The 26,285-nt window shown below is 38.8% G+C and overlaps 1 protein-coding gene and 1 pseudogene across 7 annotated transcripts in view; both read left to right on the top strand.

The window, feature by feature from the left end:
• WNK3 (WNK lysine deficient protein kinase 3) overlaps positions 1-26,285 on the top strand; it is a 174,193-nt gene that overhangs the window by 118,173 nt on the left and 29,735 nt on the right. For 5 of the 7 annotated variants that reach the window (XM_051827130.3, XM_089324536.1, XM_089324537.1 and 2 more), the window contains exons 16-21: positions 485-619; positions 932-1,860; positions 11,505-11,736; positions 12,128-12,258; positions 12,752-13,374; positions 14,588-14,799. In XM_051827130.3, the coding sequence (XP_051683090.1) occupies positions 485-619; positions 932-1,860; positions 11,505-11,736; positions 12,128-12,258; positions 12,752-13,374; positions 14,588-14,799 (2,262 nt within the window). The remainder of the gene's footprint in view (positions 1-484; positions 620-931; positions 1,861-11,504; positions 11,737-12,127; positions 12,259-12,751; positions 13,375-14,587; positions 14,800-26,285) is intronic. The other 2 variants (XM_008272664.5, XM_002720024.6) reach the window with 2 other exon arrangements.
• Positions 17,901-22,490, top strand: LOC103351847 (3-oxoacyl-[acyl-carrier-protein] reductase pseudogene; annotated as a pseudogene).

Raw genomic sequence — 26,285 nt, 5'->3', positions numbered from 1 at the left:
GGGTTGGGAGATCTAGCCTTAAAAATTAAACATATCAGGGCTGACGCTGTGGTATAGCAGGTAGCCACTGCCTGCGGTGCCAGCATCCCATATGGGCACTGGTTTGAGTCCTGGCTTCTCCACTTCCGATCCAGCTCTCTGCTTGGCCTGGGTGAGCAGTAGAAAATGGCCCACATCCTTGGGCCCCTACACCCAAGTGGGAGACCTGGAAGAGGCTCTTGACTTTGGATCGGCTCAGCTCCAGCCATTGCTGCCATCTGGGGAATGAACCAGCAGATGGAAGACCTCTCTCTATCTCTCTGCCTCTGCCTCTTGTAACTCTGCCTTTCAAATAAAATAAATAAAGCTTTAAAACAAAGTACACATATTGTGATACTGTTGGAAATAAAGATGCAAGACAAAATCGTTTTTTAACCTGGTTTCCTTGGTCAATAGCTAAATAGAGCTACTTAGCACACTAATTTGTTATTAATTCTTTTCACAGATGAATCTGCTCCTCAGTCATCCCCAGTTGGCCGTTGGCGATTTTGTATCAATCAAACCATAAGAAACCGTGAGGCTCAGTCTCCTCCTTTTCAGCATTCCATGTCTGCTATTCCTGGGCTCCAGCCATTTCCCAGTAAGCTTCATTCTCTGCCAGCCTTATCCTGTGGACATTTTATGCTTATGAGAATTTTCCTAACAATTGTTGATGATATTAATAGTAGGGTATAACTTAAGCCATTTAAAATTTAATATTTAGAAAAAATGAAAAAAGTTTTATTTTTTTCCCTTGACAGATTGAATTCTGTATATGTTGAGTCCTATTTATGAGAACTCTCACACAGGTTTTCATTTGCTCCTTGTTCCATGTTTCTCTTTTGAGTTTGGGTACTAGTCCATGCTTTGTGTTCACCAATACATGCTTAGCCATTCTTTGTTATTGTTCCAGGTCCAAGAAACACAAATAATAAGGAAATATCACAGGACATAGTGCTCACTATAGAAAATAATCCATGTCAGCGTGCACTTTTCACCTCCAAATCAGAACACAAGGATATAGTTGATGGTAAGATTCCTGAATGTACAAGTGTAAAAACTGAGCATCCAGCCATACTTTATCAAGTGAAAGATAACAGGCAGGTAATAGCACCAGTTACTAATAGTTCCAGTCATTCTGCTACTTCAGTTTGTACAGTTCCAGTTGAACATGAGGGACTCCCCAACAAAGCAGGCATATTTATACCTGTTTATCCATGTCAGCATGCTGCCAGTCAGGCCCATCCTGGTGAATCAACTCAGATTGCTGGGAGCTCTCTTATAACTCCAGTATTTGTGTCTGATCAAAAACCTCAGTCCTTACCAGTAAAGCAAATAAATATGGATGCAGAATTTATTTCCCAAGAAGGAGAAACCACGGTGAACACTGAAGCAAATTCTCCTAAGACGGTCATTTCCACTCTGACCCCTGGCCTTGAATCTACTTCCATTGTGCCTGCTACTATCATGGAATCAGATGGTGAAAGACCTCCAAAAATGGAATTTGCAGACAACCGCATTAAAACTCTGGATGAAAAACTGAGAAACTTGCTGTATCAGGAGCACAGCATCTCTAGCATCTATCCTGAGAGTCAGAAGGATACTCAAAGCATAGATTCTCCATTTTCTTCCTCTGCTGAAGATACACTCTCCTGTCCAGTGCCAGAAGTCCTAGCCATCAGTCACTGTGGAATTCAAGATAGCACTGCACAGTCCCCTAATTTCCAACAGATGGACTCTAAGATTCTATCAAATGTGGCTGTAGGTCAGCCTGGTAACATATCAGTGTTCAAAAGAGACCTGAATGTGATAACTTCTGTACCCAGCGAAGTATGTTTACATGTAAGTATCATTCTTTCTAACCAATTGTTTATTCTTTGTTTATAATTTTAAAGAAATGCCTTCTCTTCTAAATTTCTGTCCTTTAAAATAAAAGGGTCTGTGTCACAAGATTCCATGAATATAGTTATCTGAGAAGGGCATGACTTAGACTGCAAGTGCTCTGAACTTTTCAGTAAATATGGCAGAACTACCTTTGGTAAGAGAGCCCTCTGGTGAATTAGTTAGGAACTTGAAAATAATGTGTGTATTTGTATTAATGACAGAATAGATACTTTTTAATAGATATTTTAGTAGGTAGGAAGAACTTACTTTTTATATTTCTACTTAAAATACCTGTTATCAGTTTCCTCTGTAAAATTTTTATGGTTTGAATTTAGTCATGTTTGGAAGTTTTAATTTATTTGCTTTAAGAAAAAAGTAAAAATCATCCATAAGCTCATGACTTAAGGTATGTTACAACAGAGCTTTTATTTCCCTTTTCTACCCCCCCCTTTTTTTTAAAGATTTATTTATTTTTATTTGAAAGTCAGAGTTACACAGAGAGGAGAGGCAGGGGGGAGTCTTCCATCAGATGGTTCATTCCACAATTGCCTCCAACGGCCGGAGCTGTGCCAATCCGAAGCCAGGAGCCAGGAGCTTCCTCTGGGTCTGCCACATGGGTGCAGGGGCCCAAGGACTTGGGCCATCTTCCACTGCTATCCCAGGCCATAGCAGAGATCTGGATCGGAAGTGGAGCAGCTGGGTCTCAAACTGGTGCCCATATGGGATGCCAGCGCTTCAGGCCTGGGCATTAACCCACTGCGCCACAGTGCTAGCCCCCTTTTTCTACCCCTTCAACTCATAGGGTTTTTTTTTAGAGGAAGAGAGTAATTTTATTTTATTTTTTTAACTTTTATTTAATAATATAATAAATTTAATAATATTTAATATTATTTAATAATATTTAATATAAATTTCCAAAGTACAACTTTTGGATTATTGCAGCTTTTTCCCCTCATAACCTCCCTCCCACCTGCAACCATCCCATCTCCCTCTCCCTCCCCCATCCCATTCACATCAAAATTCATTTTCTTTTTTTTTTTTTTCTTTTTTTTTTTTTTTAACTTTTATTTAATGAATATACGTTTCCAAAGTACGAATAATGGATTACTATGGCTTCCCCCCCATACCGTCCCTCCCACCCACAACCCTCCCCTTTCCCACTCCCTCTCCCCTTCCATTCACATCAAGATTCATTTTCGATTATCTTAATGTACAGAAGATCAGCTTAGTATACATTAAGTAAGGATTTCAACAGTTTGCTCCCACACAGAAACATAAAGTGAAAAATAATAGATGATTTTTTTTAATGATGATGAAATCAGATCAGACCTATTGTCATGTTTAATCCCAGTGAAAATTCATTTTCAATTATCTTTATATACAGAAGATCAATTTAGTATATACTAAGTAAAGATTTCAACAGTTTGTACCCACACAGAAACACAAAGTATAAAGTATTGTTTGATTACTGGTTATACTATTAATTCACATAGTACAACACATTAAGGACAGAGATCCTACATGGGGAGTAAGTGCACATTAATTGTTTTATGCAAATTTATTTTGATTCATTTAAATTTAGATAGCCATATGTGCTCAGTAGCTACCACATTGTATAGCACCTGCATAGAGGCTTTTATGAAACTTATAACTTGGAGTTCTGATTATTAGGATGTGTCTAAGTATATAATTTTCTCTTCATCTTGTATACAACTTCTGTGGACATTTTGAGTTTGAAGACTAGTGTCTTTTTTTTCCAGTACCCATAAACTTCATTTTTCTTTTCTTCTTCCTGTACATTGTCTTTCTTCTTTCCCTGTTGAAATTGTTAGAGATAGATAGCCACCTGAGTGTATGTATCCTCCATGTTTCTTAACAGTTTGGTCTCATTTAAAATTTTGTTTCCTTTTTACCTTGTGTTCTTAGATTAGATATGTGTTCAATTTTTTAAAAAGATTTATTGATTTGAAAGGCAGAGTTACATAAAGGGAGGAGGGGGAGAGGGAGGGTAGGAGGGAGAGAGAGTTATCTTCCGTTTCCTGGTTCACTCCCCAAACGGCCACAATGGCTATGGCTGGGCCCGGTCAAAGCTAGAAGCCAGGAGCATCTTCTCAGTCTTCCATGTGAGTACAGGGGCCCAAGCACTTGGACTATCTTCTACTGCTTTCCCTGGCACGTTACAGGGGGCTGGATTGGAAGCAGGGCAGCCAGGACTCGAAATGGCACACATATGAGATGCCTGCATTGCAGGCAGCAGCTTAGCCCACTATGCCACAACACCATTCCCATGTCTTCATTTTTAAAAAATTTTACATCATTGTCCTGGTATATAGCCATATCTGGTTAATTTTCATTTAACAATAATTATTTTGACTTATGAGCTCATTCTTATTTTTGATTCCTTTTGGATAGCATCTCATTCCTGTGTATTTTTCTCCTAAGCATTTTTTTTCTCAGAAAATTGATAAAAGTTTAATTCTAGAATATATAAACAGTGTTTACAAATCAATAAGAAAAATTTCACCAGAAGTGGAAATACAAATACCTGACAAAAATGTAGGAAGATCTTCAACATTATAAATAATAACATAAACACAAAATTTTAAACAATGAGAAATTATTGTTTGTAATATAAAAATAATGTCAAACTTTATTCATAATAGAAATGATCATGTAAACTGAAGGACATTAGTACACTGAAACAATTAAATTGTTAACTCTATAAATATATATTGGCTATTTATGCTGCTATGGATATACCTCTAAGAAAATACACTAGGAAAATATAAAGAACAATTCATACGGAATTAAGCTATATTTTTAAAGCAAAAACACAGAAATATGGACCAGCATATATGTTACATAAATGTATACCAAATGTCTAAAAAGATAATCTGATATTACTTCATATCTTCCAAGGAGGCTGGGATGAAGGATTGTTAGAGAGATTTTTGTTTTATCTAATGCTTTGGATCTTTAGCAGAAGAAAGTTACTCATGTATTTCTTATAATTTTTAGGTGAAAACTTCTCATTAATACAGTATGTTAGAAAGAAAGCAGCTTTAGTTCCTGATTATTCAGTTTCAAAATCTTGCCTTGCCATTTTCTTTGAGATCTTTAGCCAAGTTATCTACACATCTTACCCCACCATAATTTTCTCATCTATAAATTGGAGATAATAGTACCACTTGGAGGGATATGGGATGCTTTTAGTGTGTTCTCTTTATTATTTTTCCATTTTATTTTCTGTTATTTGCACCCTTTAAGTTCAGGAGGTTGTCTTTTCTTGTTTTTTTTTCTTTGAATGTTTTCTTATTTCTTTGAATATTTCCTCTCATTCATTCTCTTATTTCTCCTAGAGAGATACACAAAAATCTGTTTATCTCCTTTTTGTGGCAATCTATATGTAACCTAAAATTTTTCTTATAATTTCTTTTATGGTGTTCCATTCAGTGTTATTAATTGAGTATATTCACAGTGCTGTGTATCCTTCAACATGATCTAGTTCTACAACTTTTTTATCACTTCAGGAAGAAACTCATTAAGTTACTATTCTCCTCTGCCCAGCCCCTCACAATCACTAATCATCTTTCTGTCAACATAGATTTCCCTATTCTAGATCTTTCATATAAATGGAATCATATAATATGGGGCCTTGTGTGTTTAGTTTCTTTTACCAGGAATAATGTTTCAAGGTTCGAACTGCACTGTGTGGCTATAGTCACATTTCATATCCATTCATCACTTGATGGGCATTTAGGTGATTTCTACCTTTTGGCTTTTGTGAAAAGCACTACTGTGGATATATGTATAAAATATTTGATTCCTATTTTTAATTTTTTATTTTCCAATTCTTTAATCTTACTCATCCTAGTTGATGTGAAGTGATATCTCATGGTCTTGGTTTATATTTCCTTAATAACTAATAATGTGGAATATTTTTTTCCTGTGCTTGTTGACTATTTGTCTATCTTCTTTGCAGAAATATCTAACTAAGTCCTTTGTCCAATTTTTAATTGGCCATTGAGTTAAAACAGTCCTTGATGTATTTTGGATACCAGACATTGATCACATATGCAATTTGAAAAAAATTTTTTTCTTATTCTGTGGGGTTTTCTTTTCATTATCTTCATACTATTTTAGAAATAGGCTTTTTTATTTGAGAGGCAGAGAAATAAAGAAAGAAAAAAATGCTCCCATCTGGTGATTAATTCCTCAAATGGCTATACCAGGTAGGGCTAGGCCAGGCCAAAGCCTCAAGCTAGGAACTCCATCGGGATCTCCCACGTGGCTGGTAGGGGCCAAGCACTTGGGCCATCATCTGCTGCGTTTTCAGACACATTTAGCAGGAAGCTGGGTCAGAAGTGGAACAGTAGGGACTCAAATTGGCACTCTGGTATGGGATTTTGGCCTTGCAAGTTGTGGCCACATCCACTATGACTTTTTTTAAAAAAAATATTCATTATTTATTTTCATTTTATTTGAAAGGCAGAGAGACAGAGCAAGGTCTTCCATGGGTCAAGTTACTCCTTAAATGTCTGCAATAGCCAGGGCTGGGCCAGGCCAAACCCAGAAGCCAGGACTTCACTCCAGGTCTCCTATGTAGGTTGCAGGGACTCAAGTACCTGAGCCATCATATGCTGCCTTCCAGAATGTGCATTAGCAGAAAGATGAATCAGAAGCAGAGTAGCCAATATGTGGTCCCATTGGGATGTGCACATCCCAAATGCCAATATAACCACTGCAACAAACACCCAACCCATCACCATTTTTTAAAAGATTTATTTATTTATTTGAAAGGCAGTTACAGAGAGGCAGAGTCTTCATCTGGCTGTTCACTCCCTAGATGGCCACAACAGCTGGAGCTGTGCTGATACAAAGCCAGGAGCCAAGAGCTTCTTCTGAGTCTACCACATGGGTGCAGGGGCCCAGGGACTTGGGCTATCTTTTGCTGATTTCTCAGGCCACAGCAGAGAGCTGGTTTAGAAGTGAAGCAGCCAGGACCCAACTGGCACCCATATGGGATGCCAGTACTGCAGGTGGTGGCTTTACCCACTATGCCACAGCGCTGGCCCCCCATCACCAATTTTGAAGAGAGTATTCTTTTCTTTGAATGGTCTTGCCACCCATGTATAAAATCAATTGACTCTAGATCAATGGATTTATTTTTTCACTCTAAATTCCATTGATCCCTATAGCTATTCTTATTCTAGTAGTAAGTTTGGAAATCAAGTGTCAGCCCTCCAACTTTCTCTTTCTCAAGATGTTTTGGCTATTCAGGTTCCCCTGCAGTTTCATATGAAGCCAGGAGCCAGGAGTTTCTTCCAGGTCTCCCACATGGGTGGCAGGGGCCCAAGGAATTTGGCCATCTTTTGCTGCTTTCCCAGGTGCATTAGCAGGGAGCTGGATCTGTAAGTGGAGCCACTGGAAATTGAACAAGCGCCCATATGGTATGCCAGCTCTAAAGGCAGCAACTTTACCCACTATGCCACATTACTGGCCCTGAGAGTGCTCATTTTTATAACAATGCTACACTTGTGACAATCTATTAATTTTGTGATCCATTAGTGGCTTTTTCTACTCATGAGGGCATGACATAATCACTCCATGGAAGTTCTCCCTCTTTATACCTCAAAATGGGGATCAAATTTCAGCATGTTTTGGTGGGGAGACAGTCAGACCATAGCAGTTTCTTTTATAGATTTCTCATTTCTAGTATATAGAAATACAACAGATATTTTAAATAGATTTATTTTATTTGAAAGGCAGTGTTATAGAGAGGCAGTGGCACAGAGAGAGAGAGAGAGAGAGAGGGAGGGAGGGAGGGGTCTTCTATCTGCTGGTTCATTCCCCAAATTGCCACACTGGCCACAGCTGAGCCCATCCAAAGCCAGGAGCAGCTTCTGGGTCTCCCACGCAGGGAGTCAAAGAACTTGGGCCATCTTCCACTGCTTTCCCAGGCCACAGCAGAGAGCTGGATTGGAAGTGGAGCAGCCAGGACTCATACCCGCGCCCATGCGGGATGCCAGCACTGTAGGCAGCAGATTTATCAGCTATGCCACAGTGCCAGCCCTGAAATATAACTGATTTTTACAAGTTGATATTGAATCTTTCAACTTTGCTGAGTTTATTTCTTAGCTTTATTATTTTGATAAATTCATTGGGGTACTGTTTATGTGAGATTTTGTCATCGGTGAAGAGATAATTTTATTTGTTCATTTCCTGTTTTTTCTCATCTTTCAGCTTTTCATTTCATGCTTTCCACCTCAGCCTTTTTGCTGGGAGAATTTCTTAATTTTTAAACTGCTTACAGTCTCATGTTTAGCTATTTCTTGTTTCAGTGATTGTATTTTTAAATTTCTGGTGGTTATAATTCATTCTTTTTCTTGTAGCTATAGTGTAGTCATGCACAGTTTCTATGTTTTGAACATAATTTGGCTCCTGAACGCAAGTACAAATATTTAACCCCCAAAGTCATAGATTAATAGTACTAAGAAGGTGAGCACTGAATTCACTTATTCATGTTCAGAGGTGAGGCCTAGGCTGTCAAAGTGGATCTTGTTGATTGAATCATGGTGACTTTATAAGGGAGACATAGACCTGCATGATCTTCGACTATAAACCTACAAAACCATGTATCAGAATAATCCTTCTTCCTTCAAAAATAGCTTGTCTCAGATTTAATTGAAGTATCCAGAAGTTGACTAATACAGCTCTTTGACAATGGGAATACATTCTGAGAAATGCATTCTTAGGTGATTTTCTTGTTGTACTACACCATAAAGTGTTCTCACACAAACCTAGATGGTGTAGCCTACTAAACCTAGACTGTATGGTATAGCATATTGCTTCTAGACTACCAGACTGTACAGCATAGTACTGTACAGCCCACTGTAGGTAGCAGTAACACAGTGACACTTTTACAGCTAAACATATTTAAACATAGTAAAGATACAGTGAACATACTAGGTGAGAGGATTTCTTTACCTCTTTTATAATATGATGTAGACTGTTTTATATGTGGTTCATTGTTGAGTGAAATGTTATGTGATGCATGACTGTATATTCACATCTGTCTGTGAAGATATTAGTTGTATTCTATGTTATATTTCCTTGGCTGTTTTTTCTATTTGTTGAGTTTAATGTTTTCTTACAGTATAGATTTTCCAAAAATGGTGATTTTTACCTGTGTACTTATCTTATTTTCCTGTAAGATTCCTTGTTCATCTTTGTATAAAAACTGTATGTTATTACTGTTGTTATTACTGTTGTCTTCCTTCGGTAATTGTGAGAACGGTGTGGTACATGCTTCCTGGTATTGTGTATTGCAGCCTGTCTTTCATACTACCTCAAGGGTGACCCAGCAGCTACTTTCCAAAAGGAAGAAGTTTCACCCTTCCTTCAGGGTGTTTCATCCCTAAGCTGACCTTTTTTTCTCTTGGGCACAAACTTTTTCCTCCTTCTACTCTTATTTGGGAGTAAATTCCAAATGCTTAGTGTAGAGGTGGAGAGGGAAAGGACAAAACTGCCTGAGTATTCTTTCTTTAGGATCCCAATCAGTTTACTCTTCATTTAGTAAATGCCTATTGAAGAGTGAATATTTCAAAACTTTTCTATTTGAATTAAAGGACCATGGTACAAACTAACAGATTATGCTATAAGAGTCAGGGAAGGACAATGTGCATTTTCCATGAACATTTTGAAGGCCTATCATATCTGCCACCTGAATTTGCAGCATTTTGAAATAGTTCCCATGTATGTCATGGTCTGCGTTTTCCTCCTTCAGTCATATGCTGGTGCCTGTATCTGTTTTTCCTGTCATGTCTGTAGATTTGAATTCGTCAGGGAGGCTAGAACATATATTTAATTTGCAATCTTGATCCAATTACTATGTATTAAAATCTTTTCTCTGATTTCAGTGGGACCAGTGCAACATTTAAGTTGTATAGTTATCAGGAATTTTTTTCCTCTGTGAAAGTAGTTATTACTACTTCAAAAATGGGGTTTTAGAAAACAAAAACTGATTGTACAGAATTTTACTTTCAAAAACTCCTGACTTGCCCCTAAGTGTTAATAATACTTCTCTAAGACAGTCTGCTTACTCTGATACTCTGTCTTCCTTCAAACAGATACTAAATCTCATTGTTTGTGCTTTTTTATATGCTTTTTTAAAAACAATATTTATTTATTTGTTTATTTGAAAGTCAGAGTTACACAGAGAGAGAAGGAGGGGGGGTGGTCTTCCATTTGTTGGTTCACTCCCCAATTGGTTGCAACGGCCGGAGCTGCACTGATCCGAAGCCAGGAGCCAGAAGCTTCCTCTGGGTGCCCCATATGGGTGCAAGGACCAAGCACTTGGGCCATCTTCTACTGCTTTCCCAAGCCACAGCAGAGAGTTGGATCAGAAGTTGAACAGCCAGGACTCAAACTGGTGCCCATAGGGGATGCCAACCCTGCAGGCGGCAACTTTACCACAGCGCAGGCCCCCTTATATATGCTTTTAATCTTCAGTTGGTAGTGACCATTCTCATGTTTCTCATAGTATTTGTGGTAGTGTGTATTAATCTTTTATATTGGCCGGCGCCATGGCTCAATTGGCTAATCCTCCGCCTGCGGCACCGGCACCCCAGGTTCTAGTCCCAGTCGGGGAGCCAGATTCTGTCCCGGTTGCTCCTCTTCCAGTCCAGCTCTCTGCTGTGGCCCAGGAGTGCAGTGGAGGATGGCCCAAGTGCTTGGGCCCTGCACCTGCACGGGAGACCCGGAGAAGCACCTGGTTCCTGGCTTCAGATCAGCTCGTTGCACTGGCAGCAGCGCGCCGGCCGCAGCAGCCATTGCGGGGTGAACCAACGGACGACGATGACCTTTCTCTCTGTCTCTCTCTCTCACTGTCTACTCTGCCTGTCAAAAAAAAGTTAAAATAAATCTTTTATATTGATTATTGTGGAGAATTTATTTTTAACATACTTAAATACAACAATTAATTCTGGGTTTCTTTTGGGAGAGATTGGAAGACATGAAAAGGGGAGAATGATTTTATAACCAGGATGGCTTGATGTTGACAACTTTTAGAGCATGAATTTGAGATACTTTTGAAGTTCTTTGTAAATTTTGCTGTGCTTACATAAAGTAAGATATTTGATTTGCTGGTGTTTCTCTGTCATTCTTAGTTCCTTAGTTATCTTATTTTACTGTGTTATGTGTGTCAGACATCTTTAATTCTCTTAATAATATGAGAATAAATAAACATTTTTATTTTAATAGCATGGGGTTTCAGTAACCTGTTTAGTACATTGATCCATATGAAAGAAGTAATCTTTATTTTAATTGTCAGTTTTCAAAGTTGACATAATGATGAAAAGTGTTTTGGGATATAAGATTAATATTCTGCTCTTTTATTTATCTAAGGTATATTTTTAAAGTGTGAAGGCTTAATTCCTATAAATTCAGTACTTCAAGGTCAGGCTGATGTACTGCTATTAATGCAATTTTACATAATCTCCTAGTTTTGATTAATCTATACAAGAAACTCCAGTGGTAGAAAAAAAAGTCACCATTCCCAGATTATTACCCTTTCGGTGTTTCTCATTTTTTGTCTCCATTAGGAGATGTCTCCAGATGCTTCACTTCCAGGGGATCCTGAGGCCTATCCTGCTGCTGTGTCAAGCGGTGGAGCCATTCATCTGCAGACAGGAGGTGGATATTTTGGCCTAAGCTTTACTTGTCCTAGTCTCAAAAATCCTATTAGCAAGAAATCCTGGACTCGCAAATTAAAAAGCTGGGCATACAGGCTACGGCAGTCAACCAGCTTTTTCAAGAGATCAAAAGTCCGTCAAGGTAGTGTGCTTACAGTCAGGGACATAGACTAGGTAACATCATTTTTCATTTACTTATTTTTTTTTGTTCATACACAAATCTTGCCACTTTTTTCCATGTAGCCCATGTATGTGACATAGCCCATTGATATCATTGCCATTTTGATTTTCCTTTTGCAACTAATTTGATTTTCCAGTTATTCATTTCACATACATAATAAGTCTCGGGATCAATATTGCAATGTCTGATTTAGAGTTTAGGGACTTTTGCAATGTTACTTATGACATTAACACCTTTTAATTATCTAGCAGGAGTTAAATTTTTTTCTACTTTTCTTCATTTCTGTGCGTGAAAACAAACTTAGTCTTAAATGATTTTCTCTTTTCTACTTAAAATTTGGCACAACTTGCAGTGGAAACAGAAGATGTAAGATCAGCAAACGCTTGTGATCCCATTCCTTCGACACAGGAGTCCTCAGCTGACACTAGGGCTTTGAGTAGATGCAAGGCAATGAGTGGATCGTTTCAACGGGGTCGATTCCAGGTTTGTGTCTTTGTTTGAATCTTTATCCACAAGGGCATTCTCAAAGATAAAAGCATGGAAGATTTTGGTCTGTAGATGATCATTTAAATGTAGATGTTGTCATTTTTAATTTGTTCACGTTCCATGTATCCCCTCACCTTTTCAAGCCATCATTTGGGATGATTCCAAAGAAATAAGAATTTTAGTAAGTGGAAGAGATGATAGAACTGGGTCATCATTTTTGGCAGGTGGTTGTGTCATCTTTATATATGAATTTAATCTCATGCCCTTTACAGTCTTGGCGACTTTAATTGTGGAATGTTTTCTGAGCAGTGTGATGCCAACTCTCTTTACCCATGGGGCCTGGATATATGGGGTGCAGATGAAATTTTTCAAATTTTGTATTATCGATCCATATACATCACAGTAGACTGTGTATTGATGCTGAATTTCTTTATGGGGTCACTCTTTGGTTAGGTGCATAGCCAGACACTTTTACCTTTTTGTATCTCAGGTGATTACCATTCCTCAGCAGCCATCAGTGAAAGCGACATCTTTTGAAATAGAACACAGACCTGCACTGAGGGAAACAACAAAGCATTCTAGTGAAGAAGCTCCAGCCTTTCCTGAAAGAGCAAAGTCTCAGGCGGTAGACATGGAACCTGCTGTGCACAACCCACAGACTTCATTATCTTCTCAGAAGTTAGGAACTCTTCACAAAACCTTTAAAGAAGACAAAGGCACTCCCAAACAAGGTGACACCTTCTTATCTTTCAGCACAGCTTGTGAGACTGATGTATCTTCAGTGACCCCTGAAAAGGAGTTGGAAGAAACTTCAGCCACAGGAAGTAGCATGCAGTCTGGATCCAGACTGCTGCTCAAAGAGAGAGAGGTACTCCCTGCTGGCAAACAGCCTAGTTCTGATAGTGAATTTTCAACCACACTTTCAGGCAGTGGAATCTCCATGGCAAAGAATGGTCCAGAGAGTGATCAGTACTTACCACACCATGAAGGACAAGACTATGATCAAACTGAAAGTTCACTTTTCTATTCACCATCTTCCCCAATGAGCAGTGATGATGAGTCAGAAGTAGAAGACGAAGACTTGAAAGTGGAGCTTGAAAAATTACGAGAAAAGTAAGAACTGTACTATTTGATTGGTAGCTGAGAATTGGTGGTATTTCAATGACTGAAAGCTCTTTATGATCAGAAATTGCAAAGAATGCTAATGCCAGGTATATATGAATGTTACCATTCTTTTTTTAAAGATTTTTATTTATTTGGGAGGCAGAGTTACAGACTGAGAGAGGGAAAAACAGAGAGAGGCCTTCCATCTGCTGGTTCACTCCCTATATAACTGCAACATCTAGAACTGAGCTGATCTGAAGCCAGGAGCCAGGCACTTAATCTGGGTCTCCCATGTAGGTAGCAGGAGACCAAGCACTTGGGCCATCCACCACTGCTTTCCCAGACCATTAGCAGGGAACTGGATCAGAAGTGGAACAGGGGCCCGTGCTGTGGCATGGCAGGTTAAGCTATCACCTGCATTGCCAGTATCCCATGCGGATGCTGGCTCGAGTCCCAGCTGCTCCACTTCTGATCCAGCTCTCTGCTATGACCTGGGAAAGCAGTAGAAGGTTGCCCAAGTGCTTGGGCCCCTGCACCCTGCATGGGAGACCTGGAAGAAGCTCCTGGCTTCTGACTGGTCCAGCTCCAGCCATCACGGCCATATGGGGAGTGCATCAACAGATGGAAGATATCTCTTTATCTGCCTCTGCCTCTCCCTCTCTGTGACTCTGTCTTTGCATTCAAATAAGTAAATCTTAAAAAAAAAAGAACTGGAGCAACCAGGACTCAAGCCAGCATGCATATGGGATGCTGGCATCGCACAGGCAGCAACTTTATCTAATTCACCACAGTGCTAGCCCCTGTCATTTTTTCTATAAGGTCTGTTTTTTTCATAGTGATTTTTAGTTGCTATTTATATATTCTGAATATTAGACCTTGAGTATATGGTTCAAATATTTTCTTACTGTTTAGGCTTATAATATATGATGAAGAAGATGTTAATATTAACATTGTTTGACTCTAAATTTTGCTATATTGTCTTTGACTATAATGAAGCTTTAGAAATTTATTTTTGTCAATTTTTTTTCCTTTAAAACTGATTAGTTTACTGTTATGCCTAGGGGGCATTTCCCTTCCAAATTTTGTGAAAACTCTCTGTATTTCCCCAATTTTTAGTTTAAATTCCTGGCTAAACTTAACTTGTACTGGTTTAGTGTTGCCTGGCTCATAAGCTTTATGGTTCTCAAGCCATTAAAGTGTTTTCTGCATGATTTTCATTTAGACACATTCAAGAAGTGGTAAATCTTCAAACCCAGCAGAACAAGGAGCTGCAGGAGCTCTATGAACGCCTTCGGTCATTCAGAGATAGCAAAACCGAGTCTTCGGAGATTCCTTTGCCACCTGCATCACCACGTCGACCAAGATCTCTGAAAAGTAAACTTCGCAGCCGCCCTCAGTCCTTGACACATGTGGATAGTGGCGTGGTTGCCACAGGTAAATCAATCATAAAAGCAAAATTAGAAATATGATAATAATAATTTGGTTTTCATTAGGCTAAAATGATTTACCAAAGTGTTCATTATTCTGAGGTTATTTTCTCTTTGGTGTTATTTGTTCTGTGTGAAATATTAATAAGGATAATTGATAGATATTGAAGGACAACTAACTGGGTGTGTTTTATTTGCAAGAACAGTTAAAAGCCCAATATTAATCCCCAAAATAGTTTCTAAAATGTTTTCTGCTAATTGGAACCTCTATTGGGGAGCTTGAAGGGATCTTTGTTTAGTATTTACAAGAATGTTAGTAAAATGCACTTCCTTGACTTTGAAAAACAGAGAACCAGTGTCTACTTAACTAATATTATGTGAGACGTCTTTGGTTCCAGGTACACAGTCAAGGTGTGGTTGAGGGTGCACTGGAAGGACACAGTCATATGTGAAATCTCAATAGAACTTATGGTGGACAAAATAATAGCCTGAAAGACATCTGTGTGTAAACCCCTGGAACCAGTGACCACGTTAGGTTATATGGCCCAGGAAAATTAAGCTAACAGATAGAGTTAAAGTTGCTAATCAGTTGCTAATCAACTGACTGTAAGAAAGATCAGTTTGGATCCAGTGAAATTAGAGGACTCCTTGAAAATAGAAGAGAGAGATGGAAGAGAGGTTCAAAGACATATTACGATAAGGGAAACTGTCAGAGATGCAACATTGCTGGCTTTTAAGATGGACAAAGGGGACTCCAAACCAAAGAATTCAGGCAGAGTATAGAAGCTGGAAAGGCCAGGGAACAGATCTTGCCTAGAGCCTCAAGAATCAACACAGCCCTGCAAACACTTGTTTTTAGGTCATGAGACCCCTGTTCGACTTAGACTTGGAACTCACAGTACTGTAAATTCAGTTGTCTTAAGCCACTCAGTTTGTGGTAATTAGTTATAGCAGTAATACACAACTAATACAGAATTCAAGGATAGGAACTGTACATTGGATGATCCTCATAAAGATAGAAGTAAAGGGTAGACTTGGCTTGAAGGCAGCTTTGGAGATTTAATAGCAGAAACAATGAAGTTTCCATTGGATGATAAACCATCATCGCTATACTTGATTGCATTATATTTTCTCAACTGGTTTACTTTTATGTATACTTCTTCTTCCTTGAAACTTTGGCATTCAGATAACTTTGGCTTGTTCTAATTCCAAAACATTGTTTTCACTTTCAGATTTTTGCTTACCTGAACTTTTGCACGTTCCAAAGAAAAAAAATGTTTTAAATTTATTTGAAAGGTAGAGAGACAGAGACAGGCACATACACAGAGATTCAATCTGCTGGCCCACCCCCCCAGTTGCCTGCAACTGCCAAGGCCAGGGCAGGCTGGAGCTCCATCCAGGTCGCCATGTAGGTGGCAGGGACCCACACACTTGAGCCTTCACCTGCTGCCTCCCAGAGTATGTGCCAGTAGGAAGAGGATTTGGAAGCAGAGCTAGCACTTGTATCCAGGCACTACAACATGGGATGTGGGCATCCCAAGTGGCATCTTAATTGTTGTGCCAAATGCCTGCCCCTCAGAGATAAAAGTTTGGCTTGCCCAGCTGATCTTTTTCATGAAATGGGTCAGAGGCCGTTGCCTGACATGCGGTTGGGCCGTTCTACAGTCAGGCATCCACCTATTTCTAAGCTATAAGTATCAAAGGAGTGGGATCTTATGGTAAAAACATGCCTTTTTGAACTAGCTTCTTTGACTCAGAACAACGTCTTTGGAATTCTTCAAGTTATTTGGTATTACAATAGTTTTTACTGCAACGTAGTATTCCATGCTGTGGCTGTACCACAGTTTGCTTAACCATTCACCTTTTGGGAGGATATCTGAGTTTCCAGTTTTGAGTTTTACAAATAATGCTGCTGTAAATATGTATGTACAGCTTTTTGGGTGAACATAAGTTTTTAAGTTCACTTAAATGAGATTGCTGAATTAATAATATTTAAATTTTTTAAGAAACTGCCAAACTGTTTTCTCAGGCAGCTGTATTATTTTACATTACCTTCAGCAATGAATAAGACATCTAGTTTGTCTAGATGTTCTTCAGCACATGGCATTATTAGTATTCTTTATTTTGGTATTCTACTAAATTATATACTAGCATAATCTGGTGGCTTTAATTTTAATTTCCCCAATGATTAGAGATGAACATTTTTTCTTGTTCCTATTTGTGATTTACATATTCTCTTTGTTGATGTGCCTCTTCAAGCCTTTTGCCATTTTTCTGTATCCTGCTTTATTTTTAATTGAAATTTTCATTGAAATAATTGTGGATTTACATGTATTTCAAGAAATAATACGGAGAAACCCTGTGTATCCTTGACACAATTTGCCCAAAAGGTAATTTTTTACTGTTTTAGAATTAATAGAATTAATGTTAATTTTCATATAGTTGATTTTTTAAGAGTTTTTTTCCTGTATTTTGGATAAAAATCTTTTGTGGGACATGTGACTTGCAGATATATTCTTCTGGTCTGTAACTTGTCTTTTCATTCTCTTAAACAGTGTCGTTGGCAGAGCAAAAAGTTTATGATTTTAATAAAATACACTTTATTAAAAATTTTTATGCATTATGATTTTTTGTGTCATGTGTGAGAACTCTGAGAATACCAGGTAACAAAAAGTTTCCACTGTTTTCTTCTGAAAATTTTGTAGTTTTGTGCTTTACATTTAGAACTATGATACATTTTTAAATGACTTTTGTATAAGGTTTCAGATGAGGTCATAATTTTGTATGTGGGTATTCAGTTATTCTATTAGCATTTGTGGCAAGAGCATCCTTTCTCCATTGAACAGCTTTCACACCTTTGTCAAAAATCTGTTGGCCATCTATAAAGGTACTTGAAAAACTGTGCAAACGGAAGTGAGAGAGAAATTTATTTTGGAGCGAAAAAGGTGTTGAAATCTATGTGTTAAGTTTTTTCATAATACCCATTTTCCATGAACTTTTGAAGACCACTCATACATGTGAGGACATTTCTGGATTCTTGTATTCTATTCCGTTAATATTTTACCAATAGCATGCTTCATTACTATAGCTTTATAGCAACTCGTTAAAATGATATTGTTAAAATCAGGTATTGTGTTTCCTATAACTTTTTCATTTTCCAATTGTTTTAGCTGTTCTAGTAAGGTAGTCAACCATTTCCTTTTTGTATAAATTTTAGAATCAGCTTGATTGTATCTAAGAAATACTTCTGCTATGATTTTGATTGGAATTGTGTTCAGTCTTTATCTGTTTGGGGACAGTTGACACTAATGTGTTGAGTCTTCTCAATAAATATGGGATATCTCTACATTTCTTAAGCTCTTTGATATGTTTCATCTTCTAATAGTTTTAAACATATGGATCCTATATATGTTTTGTTATATTTATACTAAGGATTTCTTCTGTTTTGGGAAGGGTCCCAATTACAAATTGCCAGAGCAATGTGGTAAATTTTTCTATATTGATTTCGTGTCCTAAGATCTTACTTCTAGTAATTTTCTTGTAGAGCCTTTAGGGTTTTCTGAGTGGCCATATTATCTGTGAGTAGGGAAAGTTTTATTTCCTATTTTTCAATCTGTATGCCTTTTATTTCTTTTATTACATTAGCTAAATTTCTATCATGATCATGAATAGGAGTGGTAGAGTTGGACATCATTACCTTTTTCTATTATTATTTTTAAAATTTATTTATTTATTTAAAGGCAGAGTTACGGAGAGAGGGGAATAAATAAATAGAGACAGAATGATATTTTCTATCTGCTGGTTCACTCCCTAAATGACTGGAATGCCTAGGGGCTCTGCCAGGTTGAGGCCAGGAGCCTGGAACTCCATCCAGGTGTCCTATGTGGGTGGCAGGGAACTAAGTAGTCAGACCATCATCTGCTGCTTTGCCATGGATATTAGCACAGAGCTGAATTGGAAGCAGAGCAGCTAGGATGCAAACCAACACCCGAATGGGAAGCTGCTGTTGCAGGCTGTGGCACCACTATGCCAGCCCCTGCTGATTTCCAATTTCATTCCGTTGTAACAGAGCACAGGCTTTCCATGGTTTCAGTCCTTTTGAAATTATTGTGGCTTTGTTTCTTGGCCTATTATCATTACTGGAAAAAATGTTCTATGTATATTTGAGAAAAGGGTACATTCTGCTATTTTTGAGTGGAATGTTTTATGTGTATATATATATATATAAACTAACATATATATCTGTATATGTGCATATATATATATATATATATGGTTGGCTTATAGGACTGTTCAAATCTTCTACTTGTTTGTTGATCTTCTATCCTAGTTATTTTGGAAGTTGTTGAAAATGATTTAGAATCTCCAACAATTGTTGAATTTCTCCCTTCAGTTCTATTTTGGCTTCATATGCTTTGGAACTCAGTTGGTAGTTATATATCTGTTTATAATTGTTATATCTTTTTGATAGTAGTATGTGTTTCTGATAGTACTTTAGCTGATCTTATTCTCTTTTGGTTAATGGTGTATGTACTATATGTTTTTCTATTCTTTCACTTTTTTAAGACTTATTTTTTTTTATTTGAAAGGCAGAGTTACAGATAGGCAGAGGCAGAGAGGGGGGGGGGGTCTTCCATCCACTGGTTCACTTCCCAAATAGCTTCAATGGCTGCAGCTGGGCTGATCCAAAGCCAGAAGCCAGGAGCTTCTTCCAGGTCTCCCACATGGGTGTAGGGGCCCAAAGACATGGGCCATCTTCTACTGCTTTCCCAGGCCATAGCAGAGAGCTGGATTGGAAGTAGAGCTGCTGGGACTGGAACTGGCGCCCATATGGGGTGCCGGCACTGCCGGTGGCAGCTTTCCCTGCCTCACCACAATGCTGACCCCCATTCTTTCAGTTTTAATGCATTTGGATCTTTGAATCCAAGCTGTGTTTCTTATGAACATCATATAGATAAATTGGAATTTTTCTATAAGGAGTTTTATAGAATTTTCTGTAAGATCTTCTGTCAGTCTCTGTCCTTAAACCATTTCCTTTTAAAGGTAAGGTAGGCTTCATGCTTGACATTTTGCTTTTATTTTCTGTAGGGCTTATGATTTGTTTGTTCCTCTCTTCCTTGATTCCTGCCTTTTTTTAAATAGATATTTTCCAGTATAATTCTTAAGGTCCCTTACTGCTTATTTAATTTTATTGTATTTTTTCTTATGGTAGCCATGGAGATTGCAACTAGCTTTTTAATTTAAAGCAGTCTAGTTCATATTAGCATTAATTAAATTGTGATGAAATACAAAACTTTTCTCTGTGTGTGCGTGCATGCACATGCCTATGTTACCTCCAATTTTGTTTGTACTGTTGTTAGACAATTACATCTTTACATGTTTTAAGCCCATCAGTGGAGGAGAAGAAAAGAATTATAAACAGAAAATACATTTATGCTGAATATTTTATTTACCTCTATAGTTCTATCTTAATGATGTGCTCTATTTCTTCATGTGGGTTTGAATTACTGTATAGCATCCTTTTTATTTCTTCCTAAAGAACTGTTTAGTGGGAAGAATGGCTTATGGTTCTTTCATTTCTTAGAAATGTTTTCGCTTTTCCATTATTATTATTTAAGATTTTATTTATTCATTTGAGAAGCAGAGTTACAGAGAGGGGGGAGAAAGAGAGAAAGCACTTCCATCTACTGGTTTACTCCCCAAATGGCTGCAATAGCCAGCCAGAGCTGGGCCATTCTGAAGGCACAGGCTGGGAGCTGCTTCTGGGTCTCCCACATGGGTGGCAGGGACCCAAGCACTTGGGCCATCCTCCACAGCTTTCCCAGGCACATCAGCAGGGAGCTGGATTGGAAGTGGAGCAGCTGGGAAATGACCCAGTGCCCATATGGGATGCCGGCACCACAAGATTTATTTATTTTGAAAGAGTTATTCAGGGGGGTGTCTTCTATCCAATGGTTCATTCCCCAGATGGCCTCAATGACAAGGGCTGTGCCAGGCCGAAGTCAGGAACTTCATCTGGGTCTGCCATGTGGGTGCATGAGCCCAAACACTTGGGCCATCGTCCACTGCTTTTCCCAGTCCATTAGGAGGGAGCTGGATCAGAAGGCAAGCAGCTAGGACATGAACCGGTGCCCGTATGGGATGCTGGCTTTACCCACTATGCCACAGTGCTGGCCCCAGCATCTATTACTCCTGATACCTTCTCTTCTAGACTCAGTTAAATTCCATTAACTTGTTTTTTAAATATTTATTTTTATTTGAGGGGGAGCGAGAGAGTGCCATCAAACTGCTATCCATCCTGATATCTACTGGTTCACTCCTTAGATGTCTGCAGTGGCCAGATCTGAGTCAGGCCAAAGCTGAGAGCTGGAACTCAATTCAGGTTTCCTATGAAGGTGTCAAGGACCCAAGCGCTTGAGTCATCATTGTTGCCTTCCCAGGTTCTTCACTTGCAGCAAGCTGGAGTCATGAGCCAGAAGCGGATGTTGAACCCAGACTTCGATATGGGACACAGGTGTCCTAAACCAGGCCAAGCCCCTGCACCACAGAAAATATTTTGCCTAATAAATCTGTTATTAATAAGGTTTCATTTTATGCTGTAAGATACCCAAAAATGTGAAAAAGTAAAGCATTTTTATAACAGAAATATAATGATTTGAATTTAAACATTCCAGGATTCAAGTGAACATAAAATAATACAGACTCCTTCTAATCTTTTCAGAAATCAAAACCAAGAAAGGTCATACTCTAAAAATGGTTTAATAGGAATGCAAAGTTTTGAGTATTCTTTGTATTCTAGTCATCAAAAAGAGCTAGTTATTAGAATGAGCCCTGAAAGTATAAAGTTCCTTTTGCATGTCTGAAAGAATTAGCTGTCTTCCCTTTTCCAGATTTTCTTTTCACATTTTTATTTGCTTATTTATTAAGCATCAGAGAGAAAGAACTCCCATGCATTGGTCCACTCCCCAAACACTCAAAATGACCCCTTGCTGGAGCTGAAGCCAGAAACCAAGGACTCGATCGTTGGAGTCTGGGTGGTTGAGATCATTTGGCACTCAGCTGTGATGTTGCTAAAGAACATGATGTTCAAAATACATTTGAAGAGATGGAGAAATGTTTAGGTCAAGTAAATTTCCTGGTAAATGCAGCTGATATTATCTGGGATAGTCTTAGAACAAAAACTGAAGATCTGGTGTCTCAGCTTTATACCAACCTCTTGGTGTCCATGCTGACATGTAGAGCTGCCGTGAGGACTATTATTCAGCAGCAGGCAGGGTCTGTTGTCAACGTAGGAAGTATTATTGGCTTAAAAGGCAATTCTGGCCAGTCTGTTTACAGTGCCAGTAAAGGAGGATTAGTTGGATTTTCATATGCTCTTGCCAAAGAGGTAGCAAGAAAGAAAATTTTAGAGTGAATGTAATTGCACCAGGATTTATTTGCACAGATACGACAAAAGACTTGAAAGAACATTTAAAGAAAAATATTCCTCTTGGGAAGTTTGGAGAAACTGTTGAGGTGGCACATGTGATTGTATTTCTTTTAGAGTCACCATATATTACGGGGCATGGTTTAGTAGTGGATGGGGCCTTACAAGTCATAGTATACTTTACAGGTTATTCAGTTATCACAGTGGTTATGTATCTATATCTGGCCATTAATGAGGTAATCATGCCTACATGGATGACATTTGCTAATTAAACCTATTGATGCTACGTATGTTGATTTCTTTTTATAAATATATCTAAAAAAGAGAATGTGTTTTCTAAAGGGTGTGTATCATCTACTTTTGGTTACTTTATAGGTTATAACAAGACTTTTTAAAGTGATAAGTGGTATTAATTTATATATTTTGCCTGAAAAAATTATATTGCCTAATTATGATGAATTATTTTATTGTATTAGGCTGAGTTTTCTAGAAGTTAACCTTTTTGGGCTGTTGCCAAAATAAAAGAGTATTTACAGGACATTGATTAGCTGTCCATATCTTTGCAACCCTAGTAAAGCTGAGTGTTGTATTCCTTTTGCATATGTTTGGGCAGTCAGTTTTTATACAGTTTTAAGCAATTAGGACCAGTTAGATAAAGACATGAATTTAAAATTGACTTCTTAGAGTGATACTACTCTTAATTAAACAGCTGGGCAAAATAATGTGAATCCTTAAGTGTGGTATTAGTTGACCCCTTTTACAAAAATTCTCAAAGGTGATGAAGATTAGTCCTTACCTTAAGGTTAAAAGAAAGAAAAGAGGGCCGGCGCCGTGGCTCAGTAGGCTAATCCTCCGCCTTGCGGCGCCGGCACACCGGGTTCTAGTCCCGGTCGGGGCGCCGGATTCTGTCCCGGTTGCCCCTCTTCCAGGCCAGCTCTCTGCTGTGCCCAGGGAAGTGCAGTGTAGGATGGCCCAAGAGCTTGGGCCCTGCACCCCATGGGAGACCAGGATAAGTACCTGGCTCCTGCCATCAGATCAGCGAGGTGCGCCGGCCGCAGCGCACCTGCCGCGGCGGCCATTGGAGGTTGAACCAACGGTAAAGTAAGACCTTTCTCTCTGTCTGTCTCTTTCTCTCTCACTGTCCACTCTGCCTGTCAAAAAATAAATAAATAAATGGCCCCAAACCAGAAAAAGAAAAGAAACAAAAGACTCAATCCAGGTCTTCAAGGTGAGTGAGTGGTAGGAATCTACTTGAGCCATCTTTACTGCTTCCCATCGTGTACATCAGCAGGGAGCTAGAAATGGCAGCAGAGCTGGGACTTAAACCAAAGCATACTGATATGAGGACCCCAAGTGGCATCTTAACCACTACACCAGATACCTGCCCCTTCAAATCTTTTTCATAACAAGATTGTGAGTTTTGATATTTCAAGTTAGGTCCATTTTGTGTTACTGTAATGAAATATTTGAGGTAGGGTAACAAAAAAGAGGTTTATTTAGCTTCCAGTTTTGGAGGGTGAATGTCCTCATCCATTTGTCTTTAGGTTGAGACTAAAGTTTGATGACATCACTGTGAGGATTGCATACAGGAGCTATCAATCACATGGCCAGATGGGAAACCAAAGAGTGATTTGAGATCAGGCTCAAGCTTTTAAAACAACTCACCATTGCGAGAATTCAGAGGTCCCATGAGGGCTACCTTTATCCCTCCCAGTGGCAGCTTCCTTAGTGATCTAAGGATCTCTTACCATGCCCCACTTCTTAAGATCCACACTACCTCCCAACATTACCACACTAGGGACCAAGCTTCCAACACAAGAAGCTTTGGGGGATAAACCACATCCCAAACATAGAAATCTCAGAAATAAAGAAAAGGTGAACAAAGTAAATACGAGGTTATTAGTATTTTGCCATTATAACTGCTTATTTCCAAATCTCAGTTGTACCCATTGTCTTACCCACTTTTTAAAATATTTATTTATTTGAAATGAAGAGTTAGGAGAGAGGCAGAGACAGAGAAGTCTTCTGTTGGTTCACTCCCCAAATGGCCATAATGGCCAGAGCTGAGCTGATCAGAAGCCAGGAGCCAGGAACTTCATCTGCGTCTCCTACGTAGGTGCAGGGGCCCAAGCACTTGGGTCATCCTCTGCTCGCTTTCCCAGGTGCATTAGCAGGGAGTTGGATCAGAAGTGGACCAGCAGGGAGTCAAACCAATGCCAGTGCAACAAGCCAAGATTTTAACCCGCCGTACCACAGTGCTGGCCCTTTACCCACTTCTGTCCTGGTACACGAACTGGCGTTTGTCCACCTGTAAACTCACACAGCTGAACAGTTGACTCTGAAAAGATGGTGTAGATTTTGATGCCTTAACTGTGTTATACACTTTGTACAACATACCGTTCGTTCTTTTTCTGTAGATTTACCTATAGAAAACTGGAATTCATTTCACTGAAACATAATTCCCTCCACCTACATGCAGAACATTATATCCTTCACTGCAACAAGTATGTCATCCCCTGAAGGCATTTATAACAGTGCTGTTTGTGGGGTTCCTTCATGTGAAAGAGGATTTAGCTGTCTTCTTGCTTCACAGTCTTTTCTCGTTGAGCCCTCTACAATGTCATCTCATTGTCTATGGTCTGTTTGGTTTCCAGTGAGAACCCAGCTCTTAATTTTACAGAGGTTCCCTTGTGTCTTATAAGTCTAATTTTTGGCTTCTTTCAAGATTTTCTTCATGTCTTCGACTTTCATCAATGTGCTGATGGGTGTCTAGGTATGGATCTCATTGAATTTACTCTAGTTGTAACTCATTTGAGCTTGGATATATAGATTAATATTTGTTTAATTTTGGAAATTTGGCACCATTATTGTTCATGTATTTCTACTCCTTTCTTGTTCTGTTCTTGTTTGTAACTCCTTTTATGCAGAATTTTTCATTCCTGATAGTGTCCAACATGTTTCTGAAATTTCAGTCATTATTTTAATTTTCCTCAGGGTGATTTTTTCTATTAACCTGTCTTGTTGACTGATTTTTTTGCCCACTCAAATCTCTGTATTAGGAAATTTTTACTTCAGGGATTATATTTTTCAACTCCAAATTTTGTTTTTAAAATATAAGTTTTATTTCTGTTATTCATTTGGTGAGACATCATACCATGCTTTAATTCTTTTAGGTATAGTTTGTTCACATTTGATTATATTTTTATAGCTGATTTACTAAGCTGAAATAAATACAGGCTCCCTCAGATTTTTTTTTTAAAGATTTTTAAATTTATTTGAAAGTCAGAATTACAGAGAGATGGGGGGAGACAGAGTTTTTGCATCTACTGGGTCATTCCCTATATGGCTGCAGCAGCAAGGGCTGGGCCAGGCCAAAGCCAGGAGCTTCCTCCAGTTCATCCACATGGGTGCAGGAGCCCAAGTACTTGGGCCATCTTTCCCTGACTTCCCAGGCACATTAGCAGGGAGTTGGATTTGAAGTGGAGCAGCTGGGACTTGAATCAGCCTTCCGTATAGGATGCCAGTGCTGCAGACAGCGACTTAACCTGCTATGCCACAGCACCAGCCCCTCAGGGATGTTTTTGTTGGTTGCCTTTTTTTCCTGTATATGTAGCATACTTCCCTGTTTCTTTGCATGTTTCAATGTTGTGATAAAAACTGGATATTTTAAGGGCCAGCATTGTGGTGCAGCAGATGAAGCTTCTGTTTATGATGCCAGCATCTCATATTAGAGTGCCAGCTTGAGCCTTGGCTGTTCTGCTTTCGATCTAGCTCCCTGCTTCAGGGCCTGGGAAGGCAGCAGAAGATGATCCAAGTACTTGGGCAGTGCTTCCCATGTGGCTGCTGGCTTTGACATGGCCCAGCACTGGCTGTTGAAGCCATTTGAGGAGTGAACCAGTGGATGGAAGACTGTGTATGTGTGTGTGTGTGTCTGTCTGTCTCTTTGCCTTTCAAATAAATAAATTTTTTTAAAAACTGGATATTTTAGATAATATCACAACTCTGGTATCAGATTATTCCATTCCCCCAAGGTTTGTTGTTGCTGTATTTTGTTAAGGTTGTTATTT

This window comes from Oryctolagus cuniculus, chromosome X, assembly GCF_051225735.1.
Source record: "Oryctolagus cuniculus isolate XC-2025 breed Fujian yellow rabbit chromosome X, ASM5122573v1, whole genome shotgun sequence".
Classification (NCBI taxonomy): Eukaryota; Metazoa; Chordata; class Mammalia; order Lagomorpha; family Leporidae; genus Oryctolagus; species Oryctolagus cuniculus.
The sequence above is the reverse complement of the archived record's forward strand: the minus strand, read 5'-3'. Positions and strand labels throughout refer to the sequence as shown.